Source organism: Rana temporaria, chromosome 4 (assembly GCF_905171775.1).
Source record: "Rana temporaria chromosome 4, aRanTem1.1, whole genome shotgun sequence".
NCBI classification, from domain to species: domain Eukaryota; kingdom Metazoa; phylum Chordata; class Amphibia; order Anura; family Ranidae; genus Rana; species Rana temporaria.
In genome coordinates, this window is record NC_053492.1 from 229400994 (window position 1) to 229417854 (window position 16861).

General features: G+C 41.5%; 1 protein-coding gene across 1 annotated transcript in view; it reads left to right on the forward strand.

The window, feature by feature from the left end:
• Nucleotides 1–16861, forward strand: part of LOC120937038 (CD109 antigen-like) — a 134569-nt gene that overhangs the window by 99661 nt on the left and 18047 nt on the right. Inside the window, exons 21-27 of the mRNA XM_040349960.1 lie at nucleotides 79–294; nucleotides 2426–2576; nucleotides 6361–6537; nucleotides 7313–7394; nucleotides 9487–9718; nucleotides 13062–13233; nucleotides 16406–16596. Coding sequence (XP_040205894.1) covers nucleotides 79–294; nucleotides 2426–2576; nucleotides 6361–6537; nucleotides 7313–7394; nucleotides 9487–9718; nucleotides 13062–13233; nucleotides 16406–16596 — 1221 coding nt within the window. The remainder of the gene's footprint in view (nucleotides 1–78; nucleotides 295–2425; nucleotides 2577–6360; nucleotides 6538–7312; nucleotides 7395–9486; nucleotides 9719–13061; nucleotides 13234–16405; nucleotides 16597–16861) is intronic.

Genomic DNA, 16861 nt, shown 5'->3' on the forward strand with positions numbered 1-16861 from the left:
GATGTATCAAAAATATATTTTTAGCATATGTAAAAATAGGTATTACAGCCATAATAAAAAAATTATCTACATTTGCAGGTTCTTGTTTCTGTGCAGCCAAGTGACTCATTTGAAGTTGTAGAGTCCAATAATGCAAGTACAGTAAGCCAACAGACTCTGGATATTCCCAATATGGAAGGAAAAACTTGCCTGTTTCCTATCAGACCAAAAATATTGGGAGAGATCCTAGTAACAGTTAAAGCCATTTCCAAAGGAGCAGCTTCTGACATTGTTACTGGGAAAGTAATAGTAAAGGTAAATACATAAATTGCTAAGATATATATGGGGGTGATTTACAAAGGGTTTACCTTGCAAATTTTTCATTTATCCTAGTGAATGAGGTGAAAGAAAGTAAAAATTCACTTTAAAAAGAATACCTAAACGTGTGCAAAAAAAAAAAGTCTACATTACTTTACTCCATTCTTCAAGCAAAGTGAAATTTCTCTTTGCAAAGTGAATTTTCATTTAGTTCCTGATGTGCTGACTTCAACATCAATCATGCAAGAATTATTATTATTTTTTTGAAGGTGGTTGAGTATTTCTTGCAAATAAAGTTTTCTCTTTGTTTGACCTCATTCACTAAGATAAGAAAGAATTCACTTTGCAAAGTTAAATTTCACTTTAAACGTGAAAACTCCCTACTCCTTTAGTAAATCAGGGTTAATGCATGTTAACGTATAACATAAAATGAATTACTTGTTGACATGTGTATTGAATGTAAGCAGAAATCTAAGCTATTAATACACTGCCTATGCAAATCCTATGCAAATATTGACCTAGCACCACATTTTAGGAGGCCAGGGGGAGCAAACATTTATGACTCATACCCAGATGTCCTGCTCTTTTAAATATTGCTCCAGTGCAGATCAGGAAGGTAGTCAGAAAATCTCATAATAGCATGTGGCCTCCCGGATTCAAACTGAAACCCCTGAAAAGGGCTTATGAAAAATACTAGCACTGCAGGGTTGCTTCCATGTGACAGCACTCAGGACTGGTAATTGGCCTCTCACACACCAAGCTTTGCTCTGGTGTGTGTGAGGCCTCGTACACACGGCCGAGTTTCTCAGCAAAAACCAGCAAGAAGCTTGCTGGGGTTTTTTTTTTGCCGAGGAAACCGGTCGTGTGTATACTTTTCGACCGATCTCGTCGGGCCAAAAAGAAAGCATGTCATCTTTTTCCCCGACGGGAATGGGAAAATGTGTCTCGCTGAGATCCTCGGCGGCTTCACAAGGAACTCGATGAGCAAAACGATGTGTTTTGCCTGTCGAGTTTCTCGGCCGTGTGTACGAGGCCTGAGGCCAGGGAAATTGTAAGGCTTTCTAAAGTTCTCCATAATAAAGTTCTGCATTCTCTCTCGATGTTAAAGTTGCTCTATGAAAGAGGGATTGCACCTTGAAGGCTCGTCAAAACGGACACTACTGGGAGTAGTGATCTCTTGGTCACCTTTCACACTCACCGGTTAACCTTGCCTACCCCAAGGTCGCCAATGCGCCCTGTAGTGATGTAGGGCTTGGTGGAAGGCTTTAATATGCACAGCAAGGGACCAGGGCATCAACACACACAAAAATGTCAGTTTTTGAATAGACTTCGGGGGGGTGAAAGTTTTTTTATAAGAGCGGTGTTTCGTGGCTTGGGCAGTGGGATAAGTATACACTATCTTCTTTATAGGTAAAGCTTTTATTTAGACTTTCAGTTTAGCACCACAGTCACTTTAAAATAAACCCACAGTCACTTTAAAATAAACCCACAGTCACTTTAAAATAAACCCACAGTCACTTTAAAATAAACCTGTATTGGAGCCAATGCGTAGACTACCACTGATGACATTTTCTTTGTGAAAATTCGAATTGCTTGGTTATCATGCCGATTCAATGGCTTAAGTGGTTTCTAATTCATTGACCTGGGGCTGATATGCTGATCAGGAGTGCTTACTTTGGCTTCGACCATGCATGCTTCTTCTAGGTCAATAAAAACATTTAACACCAGAGACAGCCAGAAAGAGGTCATCAATGGTAGCCTCCATAGTTCGCACTGTTCAGGTTTCCTATAAGAAGATATTTTTAGCCTTCTGTCAAAAATCATAAAAAAGTAATTAAATTACTGTGTTATCTTTTGTGAATTTTTTTTTTCCTTCATTCATCAGTGAGATTATTATTTTTTCAGATGCTATAAAATATCTAAGATTTTAATAACTTATTTTTTAAAAATGTCTGTATTGAAATTTGTAATCATTGTTGAAAGCTATGTTGTCATTGTCTATCAGTAATATAAGCTTTAGTATAGTAAGATACTAGCATGCTCACTGGTTTTATCTGTTCCTATAAAGATATACTGTAGATACTAACGATGCAAAATCCTTTACTGTGTTTTGTCTATCTGTCTTTAGGCTGAAGGAGTGAAGATGTATCATTCACAGTCTGCCATTTTGGACTTAAAAACCACCACCGGTCCCAATTTCCCCCTTACAAAGCAATTATCATTTACTTTCCCCCCTGATGTGGTGGAAGGAAGTGAGGAGGCATATATAAATATCATTGGTAAGACACCCTTTTTTTGGAAATTTAATTTATTTTATTCAGAATATCTCAAGTATTAGAGACCTAAATGAGAAATTAGCGGTATCCAAAAAATATTTTCATCTTTTCCATCCTTCTTTATGTTAGCATTACTAGGAAAGTACAAGCTCATTTTTGATATGTTGCTACTGGTTACTTAAAACTCCTTCCAAAAACGATTACTATTACTAAACAAATCGATTGCCACGAATGAAATGTGGAACATATGTAGCTGCTTCTGTGTTAGGGAAAGAAATGTCACATTAATTTAGTTCATACAGTACAATTAGTGCTGAAACTTACAGATCTGGCTGTAGTACACAGATATTAGCGGGTCACTCGCTCATGGGCAACTCTTCTATTCATAAAACATCCTGCATTCTCTAAATTGAGGGGCTGTGGATGAACAGTCTCCCCTCCTCCAATTACAGAACACCCTGCATTCTGTGAACAGAGTGCATTACATTTTAGACATGTGCAGAACAAAAAAATGTGTTTTGTTTCGATTTGTTATTTACATAAATTTGTTTAGTTAAATTGGTTTAATTTGTTCAATTCGTTTTCAGAATTTGTTTCATTTATTCGTTTTCAAATTGATTCAAATTTTTTGAATAGTTTTTTAAATTCGAAAAATTTATGAATTCAAATAGTTTTCCAATTTTCAAAGAGACTAAAATAGAATATACTGGCCCAGATTCTCAGACTTACGACGGCGTATCTCCAGATACGCCGTCGTAAGTCCGAATGGCCGCCGTCGTACCTATGAGCCTGATTCATAGAATCAGTTACGCATAGATTTGGCCAAGATACGAGCGGCGTAAGTCTCCTAGGTCGTCGTATCTTGGGGTGCATATTTACACTGGCCGCTAGGTGGCGCTTCCGTTGATTTCCGCGTTGAATATGTAAATGAGCAAGATACGCCGATTTACGAACGTACGTACGTACGTACGCCCGTCGCAATTAGTTACGCCGTTTACGTAAGACATACGCCGGCGTAAAGATAAAGCTAGTCTCTAGGTGGCGCAGCCCATGCAAGGTATGGACGTCGGAACAAGCGTATCTTTTTACGTTGTTTACGTAAGTCGTACGTGAATGGGGCTGTGCGTAGGTTACGTTCACGTTACAGGCATTGAGCCGGCGTATCTTTGGGCATAAATACGACGTGATACTGAGCATGCGCGCGCATGCGCCGTTCGTTCGGCCATGCATCTACATGGGGTCACGCTTAATTTAAATACAACACGCCCACGACCTGCCAACTTTGAATTACGCGCGCTTACGTCGGCCGATTTACGCTACGCCACCGTAACTTAGGACGCAAGTGCTTTGTGAATACAGCACTTGCCTCTCTAAGTTGCGGCGGTGTAGCGTAAATAAGATACGCTACGCCCGGAAAAACGTTATGCCGCCCTACGTGAATCTAGGCCACTGTATTTATTGGCGTATAACACTCACGTTTTTACCCTAAAAAATAGAGGGTAAACTGTGCCTGCGTGTTATACGCAGGGGGCTGTGTAAAGTTTTTTTCCTGAAACTTCCCACTTAAAGTTGGGGTGCGCGTTATACGCCAATAAATACGGTAATAGAATCGAAAAAAATATGGAAAAGACACACATGGCAGAGATGAAAGAGCTGCACACCCCGAAAACTAATGTAAGTGGAACATTACCCCAGTGGGACTATAGACAGCAATGTATCAAGATCAGAAATTCGAATAATAAAAAAAGAGTTGTTTATTGGAAGAATAATCCAGTAGCATGAATAAAATACAGTAGCATTTAATCTGGTCCAATGATACAGTATATGTACAGTACAGATACAATTTAATACAATAAAAGAACATAATTGTGCACATCGTTACATAGCATATGTCATCCATTTCATTAGTGGTAATATATTTTTAACATGCAAATGTTCAAAGATTGTTTTTGAAGGGAGTTTAGTGTTAAAGGGGTTGTAAAGGTACATTTTATTTTTTCCTAAATAGCTTCCTTTACCTTAGTGCAGTCCTCCTTCACTTACCTCATCCTTCCATTTTAGTTTTAAATGTCCTTATTTCTTCTGAGAAATCCTCACTTCCTGTTCTTCTGTCCGTAACTCCACACAGCAATGCAAGGCTTTCTCCCTGGTGTAGAATGTCGTGCTCGCCCCCTCCCTTGGACTACAGGAGAGTCAGGACGCTCTCTACGTTGCAGATAGAGAAAGGAGCTGTGTGTTATTGGGCGTCCTGACTCTCCTGTAGTCCAAGGGAGGGGGCGAGCACGACACTCCACACCAGGGAGAAAGCCTTGCATTACTGTGTGGAGTTACAGACAGAAGAACAGGAAGTGAGGATTTCTCAGAAGAAATATGGACATTTAACAGCAAAATGGAAGGATGAGGTAAGTGAAGGAGGACTGCACAAAGGTAAAGGAAGCTATTTAGGAAAAAGAATTGTACCTTTACAACCCCTTTAAGTAACCAGTATCGTACATTCCTGGTGATGCTAACGTAAAGAAAGATGAAATCTGGTTGCTACGGGTTTCTGTTTGTTAATCTTTACCCCATTTTGTTAAAGCGGAGGTCCACCCGTTTTTTTTTTTTTTAAAGCCAGCAGCTACAAATACTGCAGCTGCTGACTTTTAAAAAATGGACACTTACCCGTCCAGCGCGCACGCAATGTCAGCAGACAAGGCTGAGCAATCGCTGAGCAATCGCTCGGTCCTCGGCTGCTTCCGCCGCCATCCTCTGTGAGGGAATCAGGAAGTGAAGCCTTGCGGGTTCACTGCCCGATTCCCTACTGCGCATGTGCGAGGATCATGGCACGCCGTCACTGGTCCCCGCTTTCTCCTGGGAACAGGGGACAGCGAAGGTGTGACGTCACAAGGCTGGACTCCCCGCAGAAGTCAGAACCCGGAAGTGGTGTAAATACCTGTCTGCACCCCCCTCCCCCCTGAAAGGTGCCAAATGTGACCCTGGAGAGGGGGAGGGATCCAAAAAGCGGAGGTTCACTTTTTGTGTGAACCTCCGCTTTAAAAAGACTAATACATAAAGTGAAAATCTGTACAAAGGAAGGAACATTTTTCTTCTGTCTTCAGGCCTCTGAACTACCAGAACTCGCCTTACTTTCTATCTTTCCAGGATCACTACAGATGGCCAAGAAGGGTCTAACATGTTTTATCTTTGCTGCAGCCAGGGCTATTATACCCAGACATTGGTATTCTAGTGTTATTCCCAGTATTAAAGAATGGGGGTCTGAACTAAATTATTTTATGCGTATATAATGCTTGAGGAATTGACAGCGAGCCTACAGGAGAAATTCCCCAAATTCATAGATAAATAGGATGCTTGGAAAGATTGCAGCACCTCAGATATTTTGAAACTGTACTTGTGATCAATAAAACTTTGAAAACACAAAAATATATAAATACTCATATGGAATTGAGGATGTGCATATGTGATTTGGGAATTGTTATTATGCAGTATTACGGTTGTGAGACTGTGGATATATGATTTGAGCACTGTTTATATTGTGGATACAGTATCACTATTCTTAAACACTATTGATATTGTAGATAGATAGATTTTAGGGAAAGAGTAAGTGTGCTTCACACTTAAAGGGGCAGCTGAAATTTATTTTAATTAATCAATTAATTGTTGTTAGGTTGGCGTCTTTGATTGATAAACAGTATCTCTAAGCACATTAGGGAACTCAGATTTATACACACTAGAATTGTATATGTTTATATATGCATATATGCTTTATTAACACTACACTTTCAAACAGGTAATCTTCTTATACCTTCAATTGATGGCCTGGAGTCTCTGATACAAATGCCATGTGGTTGTGGTGAACAAAACATGATTTACCTTGCCCCAGACATCTATGTTCTTCAGTACTTAGAAGCTACTAACCAAGCAACGGAATACATAAGAGCAAGAACCATACAGAATATGCAACAAGGTATACTACTGGCTGTTTATTACTGGGCAAGCAAGGTTAAAGGGTCACTAAAGGATTTTTTTTTTAGCTAAATAGCTTTCTTTACCTTACTGCAGTCCTGGTTTCATGTCCTCATTGTTAGTTTTTGCTCTGATGTTGCTGTAATCCTTCTCTGTTCTGAACACTTCCTGGTTGTCTGTTTCCTGATGAAAAAAGTCATGGGAGCTTTCTCTCTGTGGTCACTAATCAAGGAGGTGTGATTACTGTGTGTCTAAAACCCCACAGCACCAATCAGTTTTGTTTTACAAACCATCACTGCCCTGTATTGGCTCTGAGTCTCTGTACATCACAGAACCAGGAAACAGCATGCAAAAACGAAACTGAAACTGTAGGTACATTATATGATTGATTTTTATCTATTTTTAATATTTTTTAAAAGGAATCAGTTAACTATTATTTCTCTATACCCTGTAAACAGCCATTTCAGCAAAACAAATGTTTTCCTTTACAACTCCTTTAAGACTTATGATTCAGCCAACTTGTTTTATTCTATGTTAATTGGTGGACCAGACTTTTATTAGACATCAGCACACTGGAGTGTAATAAATAAGTATTTTCAGGTCCCAAAGGGGCTTGTAGTGTACAGAAAGCCCACGCACACCAGCTGGTACAAAAGAATGGAAAACATATTTATTTATATTTTTTATTAAACACTTTTGATATTTACATTAAATGCAATCTTCTGTATTTTACCAATATATGACATTCGTTTTTTTGTCTGTTTTTGTATACCCAGGCTATCAAAATGAATTAAATTATAGGAGAAGCGATGGTTCATTTAGTGCATTTGGAAACTCTGATTCTTCTGGAAGTACATGGTAAGCATATTGTACATGATTTTATATATATATATATATATATATATATATATATATATATATATATATATATACATATTTTATTTTTCTAGGACTTGTTTGTTAAATAATCACATTAAAGCAGAGGTCCACCGCCTTGCGGCTTCACTTCCTTTTTCCCTACTGCACATGTGCAAGTCGCGCTACGGGATCCGAATGGTCCCTGCTGTCTTCTGGGACCTATGTGTCTCCCAGAATACAGCGGGGGGGGGACGACTAGACGCACATGGCATAGATACCCACAGATAATGTGGCTATCTATGCCTGGAAGTGAAAGCAAATACCTGTATTAAACAGGTATCTGCTCCACCCTGAAAGGTGCCAAATGTGACATCGGAGGGGGTGGAGGGTTCCGAAAAGCGGAAGTTAAATTTTTGGGTGGAACTCCGCTTTAATGTGACTTTTTCCTACTTGTTGGAATGAATTCTCATGCACAATTATGAGAAGGTTTTTTGACTCCTCCAAGAGCATACCTATGATGGAATATGGACTGAATAAGACTGCAATATCAGATACCCCCCACCTCCCAAGATCGGGCTCAGGAAAGTATTTGGGGGGGGAGGCTTCTGCACCTGAAAGGTTTTCACCTTAATGCAGGGAATGCATTAAGATAAAAAAAACTTTAGTCTTTACAACCACTGTAAGGATTAATAAAGGTGTTATTGAAAGCTGCTTTGTGTGCTATGCTCCAGGTACCATCGAATAGGGATAAGTAATGGTAATTGTTCGAGACCCCCTTTCTGTCAAAGCTCTTTTACTGCTTCTGGTAAATAAATGTAGCTGATGCAGTGCAACATTTAGCAGGATTCAATACTCAGTACGGCTCTCTATTTTGACACCCCCTCCATGATTTATAATGTAAAGTTAAGGCTACTACCTCCATCAATGCTGGCTAGATTGTCAAAATATATTACACCAGTACTGTCATTGCTATGGTAACTTATGCAAAGAATGTGCACACACTGGCCCGGATCCACAAAGCAGTTACGCTGGCGTATCTATTGATACACCGCGTAACTTCTAGGTTGCTCCGGCGTATCTTTGTTTTGTATCCAGAAAACAAGATACGCCTGAAGCTAGGCTAGATCCGACTGACGTATGTCTTAGTACGCCGTCGGATCGAAGGTGCATATTTACGCTGGCCGCTAGGTGGCGCTTCCGTTGATTTCCGCGTCGAGTATGCAAATTAGTTAGATACGCCAATCCACAAACGTACGTCCGCCCGGCGCATTTTTTTACGTTGTTTACGTAAGGCTTTTTTTCGGCGTAACGTTACCCCTGCTCTATGAGGCGTACGCAATGTTAAGTATGGACGTCAGGCCAGCGTAGAATTTTCCGTCGTGTACATCGTTTGTGTAAAACGTTCACGAATAGGGCTTTGCGTAAATTACATTCACGTCGTCTAAGCATTAAGCGGGCGTAATTTAATTTGAAAATTCGACGTGATACTGAGCACCGTACGAAAAAAACGTCATTTACGTGGGCTCAAGCTTATTTGACATAAAACACGCCCCCTGTTCATCATTTGAATTCTGCGCCCTTACGCCGGGAGATTTACGCTACGCCGCCGTAACTTGAGAGGCAAGTGCTTTGTGAATACAACGCTTGCCTCTCAAAGTAGCGGCAGCGTACCGTAACTACGATACGCTACGCCTGCCTAAAATTACGCCGGGCTACGTGAATCTGGCCCATTGGCACCAAAGTGCATCTATCATCTCCTGCTACTTTGCCTGTCCTGCTCTCTATGGTCATATAAGTAATCAGAACCGCCTAAACACTTACCTAAGGTGCAGAAACCATTATGGCTAGTAATAATACCAGAAGCCTTGAAATATGGTCAAACCGTTGGCTGAAAAACCACTGAAATCCCAGAGCAGCAGTTTCTTCTTAGTCAGTAGGCCCTTTCAGATTTCTGATCATTTGTATGATGTTAAAGGATAAAGGTGCACAGAATAATATGCAATTGATTGGCTTTAGTGGTGAGATCAAAAATCTTTTTTATATAGGTGTTTCTTTTTAAAAATCTTTTCATAACACTTCTGTTTTTTTGCAGGCTCTCAGCTTTTGTGTTTAGATGTTTCCTTCAGGCTCGGCCATTCATATATGTCAATCCTGATGTTTTGAATCAAACAGTGGCTTGGCTAATTCAGTACCAAGATATGAACACGGGTATATTCTCTGAGCCTGGGCGTGTTATTCATTATGAACTCCAGGGTGGGCTGAATGGTCCTGTCACCCTCACTGCTTATATTCTGACCTCACTGTTAGAAGATGACTATTACAGTGTAAGTATGAAATAATGATTTTTAATACATATGAACTCATGAACAGATTACTTAGGTACATCAATGCTGGACAGAAACACCAAAATGACCAGGTTGCAGATTAATGTCATAACCAAACAACATTTTGCAGTATTATAGCTGTAACATATTTACAAGCAGTTACACCCTACTTATATAGCGTGTAACTCAGCAAATGAAAGTTATCTTTATACTAATCTTTTAATAGGTGAAATGGTGGTGGCAGTTTAAACATTACTCACCATTGCCCTAATTCTAGAGAAGAATTGAAATACAGTGGCAATGCAGTAAAAGTTGAATTAAGTTACAAAAAGTGTTTGATTTTGAAATGCTTTTCTTGTTCATATCCTATGCCTTTATACTGTTGTGCTCAAAAGTGTGCATACGGAGACCGAGGGGACATGACCGGGTAAGACAATCCAGATGGTTACGCCAGGTATTAACCCGGCAATGGTGTCCCTTCCTGTGCCCCAAATCTCTGTTCCTTACTATGTTATTCAACATCTTTGAATGTAATGATACATTGATTGTAATGTTACTGTTGGGGTCCATGTGGACCAGTTTCTTGCTGTGGATAAATAAAAAAAAAAAAAAAAAAAAAAAAAGTGTGCATACCCTGACAGAAATTGTGTCATTTTGGCATTGATATTGAAAATATGACTGATCATGTCAAAAAACAGTTTTTTATATGATCATATGAAGCCATCTTAACCCTATTATCAGTGAGCCACTCTAGGGTGATCTCAAACATGCAGTTCATGCAAGATGACCAAAGATTTTGCATGTATAGAAAATAAGGGCCAGATTCACGTAGCCCGGGCGCAACTTAACTTTTCCAATTTAAGTTACACCGCCGCAGTTTTTCCAAGTTAGTGCCCGATCCACAAAGCACTTACTTGGAAATTTGCAAAAATTTGGAAACTAAATCCGGCCGGCGCAAGGCGGGCCAATTCAAATGGGGCGAGTCCCATTTAAATTAGGCGCGCTCCCGCGCCGGACGTACTGCGCATGCTCCCGACGCAAATTTCCTGACGTGCTTTGCGCGAAGTTACGATGCGCCGAGGTTTTGTGAATCGCGACGGGTAAAAAAAAGTTGCGTCGGGAAAACAAGAGTTGCGCCGGGAAAAAAAAAAATTAAAAAAAAATTTGACAGCGACGCGGGAAAGACGGGTACACTTTTACATGGTGTACTAACTTTACACTTTGTAAAAGGTACCCTATCTTTGCGACGGCAAACTAACACTTACGGCGACTTTATGAACGGAAAAAGCTTTGTGGATCTCCGTAAGTGCTAATTTGCATACCCGACGCTGGTTTACGACGAGAACTCCCCCCAGTGGAGGCCGCGGTACTGCATCCTGAGATCCGACAGTGCTAGGCCCGTACACACGATAGAATCCATCCGCTGAAAAATCCCAGCAAATGGGTTTCAGCGGATAGATCCTATGGTGTGTACACTCCAGCGGATCTGTTTCCGCGGATATTTCTCCCCTGGGATGGATTCCAGCAGATCGAATATTTGCTGACATGCCAAACAAATCCATCTGCTGGAATTCATCCCAACGGATGGATCCGCTGGTCTGTATAGACTCACCGGATCCATCCGTCCGAAGGGATCCCCCGCATGCGTCGTAATGATTCGACGCATGCGTGGAATTCCTTATATGACAGCGTCGCGCACGTCGCCGTGTCATAATCGCGGCGACGGCGCGACACCTCATCGCCAGAGGATTTCGGCGCGGATTTCAATGCGATGGTGAGTACACTCCATCGCATTAAAATCTGCTGAAATCCTCGAGAGGATTTATCCACGGAAACGGTCCGCTGGACCGTATCCGTGGATAAATCCTCCCATGTGTATGGGGCCTAAGTCCATTACACCTGTCGGATCTTAGGGCTAGCTATGCGTAACTGATTCTATGAATCAGTCGCATAGTTAGAATTTGTGAATCTGGCCCTTAATTACCGCGCTAAGTAAAACACTAATATGAAGCTGCAACTAAAAAGTGATATACACAACAAACAGTCAATAGAAAAAATGTAGTTGTGCTATGATAAATAATAAAAAAAAAAACTATATACACTAAACAAGTGACAAAAAATGTTGAATAAAGCAATGACAGCTGTTAATCATGTGTTCAGTAAAGTCCAAAGATAAAACACAATTGAAGTAAATTCTTCAGTGATTCAAATTATAATTCAAAATGTTGAAAAAATCCACCACCAAAAGTGAAGACACCACAAGAAATGCAGGCTTACCAGATGGCAAGCAAAGATGGCTTGCGGCTGTAAACCCCAACCCGGGCCTTTAGTCATGGACTGCAGCACACACCAGTGAAAATGGATACTCAAGGCACAGATGTCACCAGATGCATGGGATACCCAAAAAATAATGGGACTCACAATAGTGAAATACCGTAGTATAAAGTGTAAAATGTAATGAGATAAAAACACTTACAAAAGATCGATCACAAAGGGGGCAATACACAGTATTAAGAACATATGGGTATGCAGACTTTTGAACAGGGGTAATTTCATTTGTTTCCATTTTTCCATGTTTTATGATTGTGTCATTCTGTTATGACCTACAGTTTAATATGAATCCCCTAGGAAATAAAAGAAATGTGTTTTGCCTGCTCACTCATGTTTTCTTTAAAGGGGTTGTAAAGGTAAATCCCCCCCCCCCTAAATAGCTTCCTTTACCTTAGTTCAGTCCTCCTTCATTTACCTCATCCTTTCATTTTTCTTTTAAATGTCCTTATTTCTTCTGAGAAATCCTCACTTCCTGTTCTTCTGTCTGTAACTACACACCATAATGCAAGGCTTTCTTCCTGGTGTGGAGAAAGCCTCTTGAGGGGGGAGGGGTGAGCACGAGTGTCAGGACACTCTCTACTTTGCAGATAGAGAAAGGAGCTATGTGTGGGCGTCCTGACACTCCTGCTCGCCCCCTCCCCCCTCAAGAGTCTTTCTCCACACAAGGGAGAAACTAATATTATTGTGTGTAGTTACAGACAGAAGAACAGGAAGTGAGCATTTCTCAGAAGAAATAAGGACATTTAAAAACAAAATCAAAGGATGAGGTAAGTGAAGGAGGACTGCACTAAGGTAAAGGAAGCTATTTAGGTAAAAAAGTTTACCTTTACAACCCCTTTAAAATGGTACGTACTGTATAATACCAATTCTTTAATGGTATGCAAACTTTTAAGCACAACTGTATAAGCAATATATTAAAATAATGACTGTATTGAAAATAATTTAACAGGTTATTTACAATAGTTCCTTGTTTTGTTGATGTTAACACAATTGAAATATGTATATTTTTTAGCATCGTTATCAGTCAAACATTAATAAAGCTGTCCAATATCTTGAGAAAAAGTTTGATGAAGGGATTTCCAGCAATTATACCTTATCAGTTGTTGCGTATGCATTAACACTGGCTAACAGCACCAAGGCACATGCTGCCCTGGATCAGCTCAGTTCAAGAGCTACAATTAAGGGTAAGCATACTGATGACAAAAAGCAATAAAAACAGAGCTTATTTTCCTGTAACAACTTGTACTATACTTGTACAACTTGTAATATTTTCCATTACTTTCTGAACTAGAGACAAGGGTCACCAGTGCCAAGACTGACCAAGAAACTGAATTTATCATAACCACATGTTTACATGCTTATGCTGAGAAGTTAAAAAAATGATGGTCACACTTAAAGCGGTAGTTCACCCCCCCCCGACACATTTTACCATCGAGACAGGCATTGTAGCGCGAGCTACAGTATGCCTGTCCCGATTTTTTTAACCCCGGACTCACCTTGTTCTCGTAGATCGTATTTTTCGGCTCCCGCGGGGAATGGGCATGCCTATGGAGAGGGAGGATGATTGACGGCCGGCCCTGGCACGTCACTCTCCCCGAAGACAGCCGGAGTAGGTCTCGGCTCTTCACGGCGCCTGCGCACAGGCTATGCGCACGCGTCGTGAAGACCAAGCCTATTTCGGCTATTTCCGGAGAAGCGTGACGCGCCAGAGCCGGCCGTCAATCATCCTCCGTCTCCATAGGCACGCCCATTCCCCGGTATCTTCAATCTACGAGAACAAGGTGAGTACGGGGGTAAAAAATTCGGGACAGGCATACTGTAGCTCGCGCTACAATGCCTGATTTTATGGTAAAATAAAAAATAAAAAAATAATTTTCGTCGATAGGGTGAACCCCCGCTTTAAGTGCTAGAAGAATGTCTCTCTGTCATTCCAGTCACACACAGTCAGTTTAAAAGCTACGCAGAATGTTTAAATCTGATTGGTGACAGTGGCGAAATGAGTCCAGTTTTCAGTAAGAAGCTATTGACACATCAGGCCCTTTTATAAGCAGTATATAAAAAAATATAAAACACATCTGGGACTAAAAGCTTGCATTTGAGTTATTCAAACCAGCCAACATAGTCCATACACAAATCACTTGCATGGAAAGCAATCAATGGGTCTTAATTTTCGTTTTATAAAAATTTTTGGACATCAAGAAAAAAAATGGAAAAATAAGTGGAAAATTAGAAACTAGCACACCCTCAAGGAACCAGTTAATTAAGTAACAGACTGCTTGATGTTCACATCTCATATACATAATGGATGTAGCGCTATTCCCAGAGGAGCCACTGAATTGTTTTGTGATTTCTCTGCACATCGGAAGAGGACACACCTCGCCTGTCCAGCACTTACTGGCACACTCTGATGTGTTTCAAAAAAAGTATTAGGCCATGCTTAGTCTTAAAGAAGAGACGTTTAGTAAGTGTACTTATACAAACAATCAATAAGGCAACAACATTTCTCTTAGGCCTTGTACAGACGAGCAGACATGTCCGATGAAAACGGTCCGCGGACCAGTTTCAGCAGACATGTTCGGTCGTGTGTACGAGGCCTCAGAGATATGAATAAACACCTCTAATAGTCTGACTAGCAGTAATTAACAGAACTAAAGTACATTTACATAGCAACAGTATATAAAGACAGTCCTAACTTGATATAACAGTCTAATTTTTACCCCACTGGCCAGTGATTAATTGAAACAAAATGTTGGCCAGCAAAAATGGGGCCCTTGAAGAAAGCAGAACAGTTCCCAGAAGACAACAGATTACCTTGTATGATGTTGGTCTCCTACCAGTCCCAGAACACCCTCTTCTTGGTCTCTGGACACGTACTCTGATTCCGTAAAAGTCCAGTTCAAGTCACACATGGACAGAAATTGCCGATGATCTCTCTTTCAATCCTGGTGAGACAGGCACACTTTTCCTTCCTTAGTGGTGGGAGTGTTCTCTAGTACAGTCAGATCACACTAGGCATCCAAACCATACCCTCTCAGGGAGAAGGTTCTCAGCCTCTTTGCTTCACTGAGTTCTCTCCCAATTGTGGTCAGCTATGGTAGGGATCCGTTCATCCAGCACCCCTCTCTACCACCCTTGCCTGTGTCTAACCTCCTCTCTACCACCCCTGCCTGTGTCTAACCCCCTCCCTTCCACGCCTTCCATGTGACTAACTCCCTCCCTTCCACCCCTTCCATGTGACTAACCCACCCACCACCCCTGTCTATGTCTAACTCCCTCCCTTCCACCCCTGTCTGAGTCTAACCCCTACCACCCCTGTCTGAGTCTAAACCCCTCACCACCCCTGCCTGTTTCTACCCCCCCACCACCTCAATGTGTCTAACCCTCTCCCTAGCACCCCTTCCATGTGACTAAACCAACCCACCACCACTGTCGGTGTCTAACTCCCTCCCTACCACCCCTGTCTGTGTCTAACCCCCCACCAGCCCTTGCCTGTGTCTAACCCCATCCCTACCACCCCTGCCTGTGTCTAACCACCCTACCACCCCTGCCTGTGTCTAACCCCCTCCGTACCACTCCTGTCTGTGTCTAACCTCCCACCACCCCTGCCTGTGTCTAACCCCCTACCACCCCTGCCTGTGTCTAACCCCCTCCCTACCACTGCTGTCTGTGTCTAACCCTCTCCCTATCACACCTGCCTGTGTCTAACCCCCAAACACCCCTGTCTGTGTCTAAGCCCCCACCACCCCTGCCTGTGTTTAACCCCCTCCCTACCACCCCTGTCTGTGTTCAACCCCCCCACCACTCTGCTTGTGTCTACCCCCCTACCACCCCTGCCTGTGTCTAACCTCCTCCCTACCACCCCTGTCTGTGTCTAACCCTCTCCCTACCACCCCTGCCTGTGTCTAACCCCCCACCACCCCTGCCGTGTCTAACCCCCCCACCATCCTGTGTCTAACCTCAACCCTACCACCCCTGAATGTGTCTAAATCCCCCCTACCCTCACCACCACCACCGCCGCTGCCTCCGTCTGAACCCCACCACCACTGTTACATGTAAATCTAAATTCCTAATAACTAAAATTTTGGTTTTCATTGTCATAATATAAAATAATTAATGTGGGTGCCTTTTTGTGGGTGTGATTTGTTTTTGGGGGAGGGGGTCGATGGGCAGGAGGGGGGGCAGCATGTTCGATCCAATGTCTTGGGCAGCCCTGGTTATCAAATGAAAAGATATGATAAAATATTTACAAAAATGTGAGGGGTGTACATACATTTGTGAGATACTGTATATACAGTAAATTAACTATGTAGACTTTACCACTTTTACATGCACAAATAAAGCTGTTTTATTATACAGGATCATCAAAGTACTGGTCCTCACCTCTTGAAAACACATTCTACTATTGGATGCCACAGACATCAGATATTGAAACTGCAGCATATGCTTTGCTTTCCTACTATCATCAGAATAAGATTGAAGATGGAATTCTTGTCATGAAATGGCTGGGCCAGCAAAGGAACCACCTTGGTGGTTTTATATCCACACAAGTAAGTTTTCTATAAACGTCTGTAGTGCCCTTGTCTTATTCTCAAAGATTGGCAAAGTTTTCAGATTAGTGTCACTAACACCAGCCTACCCCTATAGTACCACTGCCCTGTGCTGGAATGATGAGTGAATAGCAAAAAAATGGCCACATCCACTCATGCTTTTAATCTGCTGAATCAAGTACACCAATCCACTAGTAATTAAAACTGCCATATGTCTGGTATACATCGAGTACACTGGGGATACAGACTGATATCTAAATGGATG